At 35.0% G+C, this 11,758-nt stretch overlaps 1 protein-coding gene across 1 annotated transcript in view; it reads right to left on the reverse strand.

The window, feature by feature from the left end:
* LOC145247893 (U3 small nucleolar ribonucleoprotein IMP3-like) overlaps window positions 1-7,768 on the reverse strand; it is a 146,054-nt gene extending 138,286 nt beyond the window's left edge. The window contains exon 1 of the mRNA XM_080109513.1: window positions 7,533-7,768. Within this exon, the coding sequence (XP_079965639.1) occupies window positions 7,533-7,669 (137 nt within the window). The 5' untranslated portion in view covers window positions 7,670-7,768. The remainder of the gene's footprint in view (window positions 1-7,532) is intronic.
* Between the last annotated feature and the right edge of the window lie 3,990 nt (window positions 7,769-11,758).

Genomic DNA, 11,758 nt, shown 5'->3' on the forward strand with positions numbered 1-11,758 from the left:
GCCTCCATGAAAAATTTGCTATCTTGTACTTTAAAGAACCCCAAAATCTATTAAACTGTAGACGAGAAATAGCAAACAATTGTGTTCACAAAATAAAACTTACTCTAGGATAGCGATACAAAATAGCTTTAAAACTAACAAAAACAATAGAAAACAAACAAATAAATAAATTAAATAAACATGAATATACATAAACGACCACACATGTGCATGTATGTGTGTAAACATATGTATATTTATATATATAAAAAAAAAAAAAAAAAAGAGCAGAAATGAGGAAAATCGTCTGCCTTAAACCACTAACCTAGTTCTAAAACAGATCCTTTGTTCGATAAAATGCATGCCCGTTGGCTGATAGGAAGGGGCGCGGTGGATACTAGAAAGCTGATTGGCTAACTAAAATCCTCAACATATATAAAAACGAGAAACAACCACAGAATTCACACATAAGCCTGACGAATCCTATAGTGGATGAAACGCCGAATATTCAGTGTAGCTTAATCGCCATATATATTTTATAAATTACTAACTAGCTCTACCTACGTATTGAGCACTTTTGAAGTAAATACTTAAAGTCTATGCATAAATCTATACTTTCGTATATTAATTTTATGTGAGTAAATGAAGTAGTTAACATATATATATAAGATTTTGTTCCTTAGAAGCGCTGGTTGAATTTGAATTAAATAAGATACGTATTATATATATATATATATATATATATATATATATATATATATAGCCTACATAACCCCCAAAGTTAAGCAATGATGAGGCTAGCCAATACCAGATGGGTAACCATTTTGGGACTGCTAGACGCTGTATGTGTTGGAGACAACTCCTACCTCTAGTATTACGCTTGGTTGTCTTGCCATCAGGACCAAGTGTTTCTGAATGAGAAAATGTGGTAGATGCAAGTCCCCCACACGTTAAACTAACTCAAGAGCAAGTCACAGCAATAGGGAAAAGGGGGAGATAACAACTGTTTGTAAATACTTTATGATCTACCATAGGCGAAGTAATATCACGTAATGACAAATTACCGAAAGAAATTATATTTTTAGCAAAATGCGCAATTATTTATTGATTTTTTTTTCTGGTATCGATTCTTCAAAGCATTTCCTATATAATAGTATATTAGCAATATTGGGCTCACTAAAAGAAGATTATTAAATTAATTTTCCAAGATTTAAAAGTAGTGTTTTTCATAAAAATAATGAAATATATAAGATATACATAGGAAATGAATACAAAACAGATATAAACATCAATATATTTTTTGTATTAATTGTTTAATATATATCAGAATCCCGACGTGAATAGGAACACAGATTAATTAATCATGTGATATCGAGTCTTACAGAAAATATTTTGGAGGTAATATATAAGACAATCCCAGGCAAAGAGAATAGCTCAATATACTTGATAGAGCAAATGGAATTTATAGTTTTTTTTGTTTACATTTCATTCAGAAAAACATAATTTTTCAGAACAGAAATTTATTGTTTGAATAAAGAATACAGTTCAGATTTTTTTCCTTAATCCATGGATTTTCGATGTAGGCTCATCTCCTCAAAGGAAAAGTCAGACAATATTAGATCTAATTCGAAATAATATTCTTATTTGGCACATACAAAGAAAATATATTTAAAAATTAATTACATCTTTTAAGGAACATAGATAAAGAAAATAGATGAAATAAGAATTTACAATGAAAGAATATGAATTTATGGTATCTGGATGCCGTGTGTGTGTATATATATATATATATATATATATATACATATTTTGATAATCTGAAAGAATAATTATTGTCAACTGGTGAAAAATTTGGATTTTCAACCTTAAAATCTGTTACGTGCACAGTGGTTTTTTTTTTTTTTATCTACATCCTCACCCTCCCCACAATACAATATATTTTGTTCAGTTTTGGATGCTTGTTTTAATTCTATAGCAAGCCCCCACTCTCCCCAATGCTTGTTTTAATTCTATAGCAAGCACCACTCTCCCCAATGGTTTACTTCTGCTTGTGCAGCTGCCATTTGTCAAAGGCAGCGTGCGTTCCGCAGATTCAACCGACATAAGTCCAGCTCAAATAAACAGAAGTTTATAGAAGATAGAAATAATTGTAAGAGAGTGATAGAGACAGTTAAGACAGATTACTCTGAAACCACCAGAAAACGCATCGAAGCACAGAAATTAGGAACCCGGGATTTTCGGAAAATCTACAACAGCGTAGTAAATAATGGACAGTCAACTATTCCACCACTATCAAACAATCATGAGGTTGCTTGCACGGCAACTGACAAGGCTAATCTGCTTGCCAGTCAGTTTGCCTCAAACTCCACACTGAACTCGGTACACCACTCACTCCCTGATTTTCCTCTGCGAACAGACGCCACACTAGACGATTTGAAAATCACCCCTTCTCAGGTACATGCTAATATAAAAAACCTAGACACCTCAAAAGCATGTGGACCAGATCTCATTCCGGCTGTGCTATTAAAAAAATGCTCTGCCGAGGTTGCTCCAGTTCTCTCCAAACTTTACAATAAATGCCTTAACAAATCTTGTTTTCCCAACTGCTGGAAAACCGCTTCTGTGGTACCAGTCTTCAAGAATTCTGGTGAAAGAACTGACCCACTAAATTATCGCCCCATTAGCCTCCTCCCGCTTTTCGCCAAAATATTTGAGTCCTTAGTTAATCAAGCCCTAGTCCAGCACCTAACAGCTGCTAAACTCCTGACTGACAAACAATATGGATTCAGGCAAGCCCGTTCAACAGCAGATATCTTAACTGTAGTTTCTGAACGTATATACCGTTCATTGGACAAAACAGGGGAGGGTAGAGCGGTGGCCCTTGATATATCTAAGGCTTTTGACAGGGTATGGCACGATGGTCTTCTAAGGAAAATTAGATCATATGGAATCACTGGAAGAATTCATAATGTAATTAAATCCTTCTTAAGTAATAGAAAAATCAAAGTTGTCCTCGACGGTCGTACATCCAAACAATATGACATAAATGCGGGAGTACCTCAGGAGTCGATCCTTGGACCTCTATTATTCCTGATATTCATAAATGACCTCCCTGATAAAATTGTTTCGGAGATGGGTATATTTGCCGATGACACCACTCTCTATAACAGATATGAGGGGAAAACAAGTGAACACATATCCAAGGAAATGGCAGAAACACTAGAGGATGACCTCCAACTGTAGTGGAATGGGGACAAAAATGGTTGGTCACATTCAATGCTGCTAAGACTAAGCTTGTTTCCTTCAATAACTACAAGAAACCTTCTCTACCACCAATAGCAATGGCCAAGAACACATTGCCTGAAAGTACTTCTTTTAAACTCCTTGGCCTAACGTTTACAGGGAATATGAACTGGAATATGAGAGCATTGCCAAGGCTGCTGCAAGGAAGGTTGGCTCCCTCTACCGTGCTAGAAAACTACTTACGCCTGACAGTATCCTATACCTCTATAAGGCCACCATTCGCCCATGTATGGAGTACTGTTGTCATATCTGGGCCGGTGCATCTGCTGCTTGTCTCTCGCTCCTGGAAAGGGTTTAAAAGAGAGTCGCCAACCTGATAGGTCCTGAACTGTCATCTAAGCTTCAGCCTCTGTCCCATCGACGAGATGTTGCATCCCTCTGCCTGTTCTACAAATACTTTAATGGTGAATGCTCTGACGAACTGCAAACACTTGTACCTCCCCGACGTAACTACCCCCGACAAGCTACTAAGTCTCATCCCTTTACAGTAGAGATCCCTAGGTGCAAGAAAACCTTTTACTCCAATAGTTTCTTCCCCAGAACTGCGGGGTCTTTGGAACTCCCTTCCGGGATTCTGTTTTTCCAACTGCAATGATATGCAGAAGTTCAAGTGTAATGTTAACAAACATCTTTCAACTCATCTCCCTTCATAATGACCCCGCTAATTAAGTCCTTAATAGTAGCCCCCTGCCCTGCTTCAAAGTGGCACTGTGCCTTGTTTGGGGTGAAAATTGAATAGAAAAAAAAAAACGTATTTGTACCCACAAATAAAGAAGGAAGGGTTTTGAATGCAAAATATATATGTGAATATGAAAAAAAAAAAGTACACCATTCATTCTTCATTTAATAATCCGTGAAAATTTCGTATTGATTCGATATTGCTTGATTTTTGGTTGATTTGTAAAGAGAGACTCCGTCTAAAAATACTTACTCCCTTTTCTGTTTTGGCCATGCCTAATTTCTTTTCAAGAACATTCCATCTGTGGAACATGTTACTGTAAGATTTAGGATTGCTTCCCTGTGGGATACAGCATAGTCATTTTCAAATTTAATGTGATAATCGTACATTGACTTTAAGTCAACATAACTTAAAAGTTGTTATGAACTGGAGCCATCTAGCTTTCCAAGTGTTGTACTAAAACAGGGCATTTCATTTTTAAATTTATAGACACAATCAAACTTATTAAGAAATATGTAAGATGACCTAGCATTTCGATTCTTTTAGTACCTTAAGACAGAATTACCCTTGCAATCTAAATCAGGATCGAGGATAGTGTTCCAGCTTCCTTCAAAGATAATCCACCGCAAGTGCAATAATTAAATGCACGCACGTGAAGGCAAACAGTGAGCAGTAAAATCAATACGAAATACATGGGATAATAAAGGTCTTTGCCCTTAGATTAACAAATGAAAATGCCTTTATTATAAGAGTCATATGTGTTGTAGGACTCACGACGGGGGTCACTACTGTAGGATATGTGGGAGTGTGAGTCGGTGTTCACCAATTCATAATCAGAATCCGTTGTTTTTAGAAATCAAGGTTGCAGGTGCAGGGATATCTATAAGTCAAAAGTGGTAGAGTATCACTGGGACCGTTAAAGATAAATTTAACAAGAGCTTCGATTTACAGAAGGGTTCTACCAAGTCATATCCACATCCATATAAATTAAAAAAGTGTGAATAAGTTTGGAAAAATAACGACATTTGGCAAAGACTTGAGATCACTTTACTGGGACGAAACAACATTTATTTACATGTTTAAGAAACAATAATTCAAATCATTCCAACGTTTTTGCCACAAACGTTCATTAGACAATCTTTGCTAATAAGTGTCCTGTAGAAAAGGCAAAAAGTTTATGATTACTGATTTCCATGAACAAACGAACACCTAAAAGGGAAAAGAAAATCATTAATTGCTTAAGTGACACGTGTGCATGTGCGTGCGTGTTCAATACATATGAAAATAGCAGTTCGAAATAACAGAGTTGCCAAGAAGAATAAATCTCGTTAGATATGATAATTCATGTGAAGTATTTAAAAGGCATGATACGCGGAAAGTCTTATGTAATTTAAGGCCCCACAAGGATAGAGTCACTTAGACGCAAGTTGAGCTGGCGAAATCTGAAGAGAAACTGTTAATTCTTGTTCAATATGGTAACTTTCCATGCTGAGAGTTTAGGTGCATTACACACATGTTGGTGATTTAATGTCTGACAAGACGGAGTCGAGCAACGATGATGTTTACTTGTAGAACTGCATCCTAGACCGATTTGATTTATGCACGCAAAAGCTTATACCTGCGTTCTAGAACATTCCAAACTATTTGTTGTATCTGCACACAAAACGTAATGTAGTTCCTTTATCGCATGTGTGCAGATGGGCAAATTACGATGTTGTAAGCTTGCGTGTACTTTATATATGCTGAAAACGGTGATTGCTATGAAATGTCTCTGACCAAGACTTGTTCCGGCCATATATAGCGGTCACTACAGCATGTTCTCATTGAGAGTTTCCAATATAGGGGACAGATTTACCAGAGTGTTATATTAGAAACTGTGTACCGCTTACAAATATTGAAATTTTTGCTTTATTCAATAATATGGTCTATTCGATAATAATCCATTGAAAAAAATTGAAAAAAAGGCGAAAAGAAAAATATACAAAGGGGTGCATTGTACAGGTTTTCTCTAGTTTTTTTGTTTTTTTAACGGCTAATATCAGGAAATAATATTTACCGCAAAGCTCATTTTGGCGGAGTTGTACAACCATCACCCCCGCCCCCTACGTAATTTGTATACCGATAGGTTTTTTTTACATTTTTTCACTGGATCATTATTGATTGGACACTAATGAAACAAAGTAAGTCAGACATATTTTTGTTTCTCAAAGAAAGAAAAAATAGAATGAAAATTATTATTATTATTTTTTTTTTTTTTACTTTTTTTTAAATTTTTTGTTTTTATAAAAATAAAGTTTCGAGTTTTTTTGTTTTTTTTTTAACTTAGTTTTTGGTTGATGAAAAGTGAGTGTGATTTTTTTTTTTTTTTTAATTTGTTTTTATGAAAGGTGAGTTTATCGGTGTTTCATTCGATTTCTTCATTAATTCCCATCTTGGGTTTCCGGAGGTAACCATAATTTCTTTATTAGAAATGGAAAAAGCAAGCAAAATTAAAAAAAAACAAAAAGGGGCAATTAAAACAAAATGGCAATCATTCACTTCCGTGTTTACTGTTTAGAAAATAGGGGGAAAAATGGGTGACCGATTTACGAGAACGTTGTAACTAAAATGTGAGCACCCCTTTCAAATGTCGAAATAATGATTTCTTTTTTTTTTTTTTTTTTTTTTTCATAATCTGGTTAATTAGTGTCCAATCAATAATAATCCAGTGAAAAACTTTCAAAAAAACTATCAGTATACAAATTACGCAAACAACTCCGCCCTCATTTTTTTTTTTTTTTAAGTGGAAATTGTGAAGTTACAGTGTTTCTACGGGTTTTTAAAATGTTTGCAACTAGTGAATCCCCTCGACATTTCCTCCTACCTCAACCTCGTCATTAAACTTGAAAAAAAATCCTAACGATTACATCTCTCGTTGACCGCCATATGGTCAAGAAGTGGGTGCTCATTTTAACGTTAAATCTATATACTCTAAAACTTAAATTTGCACTATTTAAAAATAAAAAAAATAATAAAATCTCCTTTCATATTATCTTTAAAGGCCATTGAAACGTATTAGCCAAAGCAAGATGTTGATTTCTTTTTAAGAGGTAAACTACGCTGAGTTAGGTCGTAAAAAAATACCAATTATTTTTACCGACATTTTTTTTTCAGGCTGTTTAGATGTAATCGTTAGAAAAAAAAGAGGATCTCACTTTATGTATGTGTAGGGAATAATGTAGGGCTAAAAACTTTATCCAGAAAAATAGTGGTAGTTTTTTTGTTTTGTTTTGTTTTTGTTTCTTTAAAATTATTTAAGTTTTAATGTCTATGAAATCTGGTTAAAAAGACTTGTTTTGAAACTGTAACATTAACGAAAACAATATCGCCAGAAATTAAAAGGCACTCTTTTTCTTTTTTTTTTTTTTTTTTTTTTGTTTCGATAAATATGTGTGTTTTTTTGTTTTTTTAATTAAAATATAGTTTGATAATTAGAAAAAAAAAAAAAAAACATTAAAATGTACACAAAACGAGATCGCGATTGAATTATAAAACTAAAACACGTGGTTTTAGATTTATTTATTTCACTTACTTTACGTATGTTTCTCGCTTCAAAATATGGAATCGTTTCATCAATTTGACTTCATGTAAGTTGTTGTCAGCTTCCCAGGAAATGAAATCAACTTTTTTTAGCAGTTTTTTCTCGTGAAATTTTAATTTTCGGACCATTTTGATGGTGCTAACAAGAGCCAAATAAAGAGTAAGTGTTTAAAAAGCGGAAGTTTACACTCGTATTAACCGGTGTTCACTTCCGGTTAATACAAGTAAAGACGGTCTTGGTGTATTGCGGCCGTCGTGAATAACCTGTTGCTTATATAGTTTATTCTAATTTTTTTTCGATAACTTCAATAACTTAGGTACATATAGCGGTAACACTAGAACAGAACACTAGGTACCTCCAACGCGCGCCACAGTTTTAACCCCCTCCCCTATGTAACTATAATTAATTTATTATCATCCTAACTTTTTTTTACTATTTAAAAGAAGAAGCTTCAAATAAACTGATAATATTAAAAAAAAAAAATTTTTTTGGAGGGAGCTTACAAAAATAATGAAAATGCGAGACAAAAATCGTGTTTCATTATCGACGCATTAAAACAACGTTCCTAGTAATGTGTTTTAAGCCGTTAACACACCTATGTTTTAAAAATCTAGCAAAAATCAAATAATAGTCACATTTACCTGAAATTTTCGATATTTATTCATTATTAAATAAACTTACATATTAAAAGTAGGTTTCGTTAAATATATTAGAGGATTTTTTTTTTTTAGGTGTTCTACCCCTAATATATATTCGTGTGTGTGTATTATACAGGGTGTCCCTAAAGTTCCTATACAGTCTTATTGTTTTATTGTATTATATTTGTATTAATAGTTAATATTTATTTTTTTTTACAGGTTTATTTAATCAAAGACTGTATAGTAACTTTACGGACACCCTGTATAATCCTATCATTGTTTTCACTTGCCTCAAAGTTGTAAATAAAATTGGACATAAAATCATTAGTATTATGTTAAAAAAAAATAAAATGAACAATTATTCTAAAAAATAATGGTAAATTTATACAAATACCGTGACAGCGAATTATTAATAATAACCCTAACCCTAACCCTAACCCAGTTTTCAGATTCGTGTTCAGCACACCGAAACGTAACAGAATACTACGTCTGTTTTTACTAATTCACTGTCACGGTGTTTGTATAATAATACCAAAATAATTATTTTTAAAAAGCTTTAAATGATATTAAATTCAAATATTAGGCGATATGAAGTTTCAACCGATTTTTTTATATAACAGGTTTCCAATATTAAAAAAAATATATTCATATAATGTAATATAATATATGACGCTTGAGATATTAAAAAGGCAAAAGAAAAATCCACCAAAAAATATTCGTTTCGATTTGAGTATTTAAAATAAGAGGTTGAAATCAAAATTTGCGCTTTTTTCTAAAATATACGGAAGCTTGTAAGGACAAGCATTTGTAGATAAATGTATCAACAGAACAGGTTAAAATTAATTTTATCGTCTGTCTAGTTCGTTGTTAATAATCTATTTGCTTTACAAAATATACGATCAATAAATGCATAAATGTTCAATTATCAAAAATTTTTTTAAATAAATGCATAAATGTTCAATTATCAAAAAAAATTTTAAATCAATATAATATAAATTTTATAGTGCTAATGCTCTTCCATAGAAATTAAAACAAACACACGAACTGATGACGTTGTGTTTTTGTTAAGATTGATGACGTAGTACACAACAGTTTGGAGGTACCTACAGAACACCGACCACTCTAATTCGTTTTTTCATACATAATCGAGGTTGCTGATAACGAATCTGATAATCAACCCTGTCGCAAACTTACCGTTTGCATGGTATTAACCCCTGAACCCAGAGACTATTTTCCGCCATTTAACAGCTTCCATTTACATAGCGTAGCGTGCGCGTGGTAGCATAATCGACAACTATTGAATGTGCCCTCGTGTAGCAAACTGCCTTTTCACATGGTGTACGAATCTTCCGCGAAACATTTAAAATTATTTTTTGTTTTTTTTTATTATTATTATTACATTTTCACCCCAAACAAGGCACATTGCCACTTTGATGTAGGGGGTTTATATCAGGGACATAAACAACAGGGGTACTATGTGGAGAGTTGGGCAGCAAGATGTTGGTTCACGTTACACTTGAACTTCTGCATGTCAGTACAGTTGAGGAAGCAGGAACTCGGAAGGGAATTCCAAAGTTCAGCGGTTCTGGGGAAGAAACTACTGGAGTAGAAGGCTCTCTTACATTTACGGATCTCTACTGTGAAGGGGTGGGATTTTGCTGCTTGTCGGGTTTGTCGGGGGTATTTACGTTGAGGGGGTAGAAGTGCTTTCAGTTCGTCGGAGCATTCACCGTTAAAGTACTTGTAGAACAGGCAGAGGGATGCTACATTTCGTCGATGGGACAGAGGCTGAAGCTTAGATGACAGTCCAGGACCTATTAGGTTGATGACTCTCTTTTGAACCTTGTCTAGGAATGAGAGACTGGTAGCAGATGCACCAGCCCAAATATGACAATACTCCATACATGGGCGAATGGTGGTCTTATAGAGGTACAGGATACTTTCGAGCGTTAGTAGCTTTCTAGCATGGTAGAGAGAACCTACTTTTTTCGCAGCAGTCCTGGCAATGCTCTCAATGTAATTTTTCCAACTCATGTTTCCTGTGAACGTTAGGCCGAGGAGTTTAAAAGATGCACTTTCAGATAAAGAGTCTTTGGCCATTGCTATTGGTGGTAGAGAAGGTTTCTTGTAGTTATTGAAGGAAACCAGTTTAGTCTTGGCAGCATTGAATGTGACCATCCATTTTTGCCCCCATTTCATTACAGATTGGAGGTCATCTTCTAGTGTTTTTGCCATTTCGCTAGAATTCTTGAAAACTGGTACCACAGAAGCAGTTTTCCAGCAGGCAGGAAAGCAAGATTCATTAAGGTATTTGTTGTGAAGTTTGGAGAGAACAGGAGCTACTTCAGCAGAGCACTTTTTTAATAGCACAGCCGGGATGAGATTAGGTCCACATGCTTTTGAAGTGTCAAGATTTTTTATGATAGCATGCACCTGAGAAGGGGTGATTTTCAGATCGTCTAGTGTGGCGTTTGTCTGCAAAGGAAAGTCAGGCAGGGGGTGGTTAGCAGGGTCCAGTGTGGAGTTGGAGGCAAACCGACTGGCAAGCATGTTAGCCTTCTCGGTTGCTGGGCAAACAACCTCATGATTGTTGGATAGTGAGGGAATTGTTGATTGCCCATTATTTACTACACTGTTGTAGATTTTCCAGAAGTCACGGGTTCCTAATTTCTGTGTTTCGGTGCATCTTTTTGGTGGTTTCAGTAAATTCTTTCTTAGCTGTTGCTATTTCTTTCTTACAGTTATTTCTGGCTCCTATATACTTCTGTCTGTATGAACTGGATTTATGTTGGTTAAATCTGCGGTACGCATGCTGCCTTTGCGCGATGGCAGCTGCACAAGTAGAGGTAAACCATAAAACTTTCGCGTGGGAACATGTGCTTCAATTGCTGTTTTGCAACCCTAACTCAGTGGTCTCATGTGCGCACTGTTCAGCAAGAAGTGAAAAGATATTTCGCCATGGGGCGTCTCTGATGGCTTCCCAGTCAGCCTTTTTATAATACCTCGTTTTGAGCAATGGCTCTTTCATTTTCTCTCTAGAGTTTAGGGCAATTTCAACTATTATCACTACATGATCAGCATTCCCAAGTGGGCTGTAGGCATTTGTAACACAATCATCGGGAACTGTGGCCAGAAACAGATCTAGAAGTGATGCTTGTTGTTCTTGCTGGTCAGGGAAACGGGTTGGAAACGTAACCGTCTGTGATAGTGAATGAGATATAGAGAAGCTATGTGTTGTGCTACCAGCTGCATCTGTGTAAGTAGAAAATCTAAGCCAGTTGTTGTGGTGGACACTGAAGGCACCAAATACATGCACTTGTGCGCTAGTGTTGAGGGAAAGTGCTGTATCTATGCAGTCAGAGACTTTGTTTATTAGTCCTGGGTCGAGGGAGAGACGTAGAGAAAATAAAAGGAACTGATGTTATGTTGCATGTTAAGTCTAATTATATGAAAAAGAAGAAAAGCACTCCAAGTTTGGGGGGGGGGGATAATGTCGGCAAGATATATATATATATATGTATTTTTTTTTTTTCAGAACATAGAATTTTCAAATTTTTTGTATTTTTGTTCATTCGCGGA

The sequence above is a fragment of the Euprymna scolopes genome, chromosome 26, assembly GCF_053919585.1.
Source record: "Euprymna scolopes isolate OS-2025 chromosome 26, ASM5391958v1, whole genome shotgun sequence".
Classification (NCBI taxonomy): Eukaryota; Metazoa; Mollusca; class Cephalopoda; order Sepiida; family Sepiolidae; genus Euprymna; species Euprymna scolopes.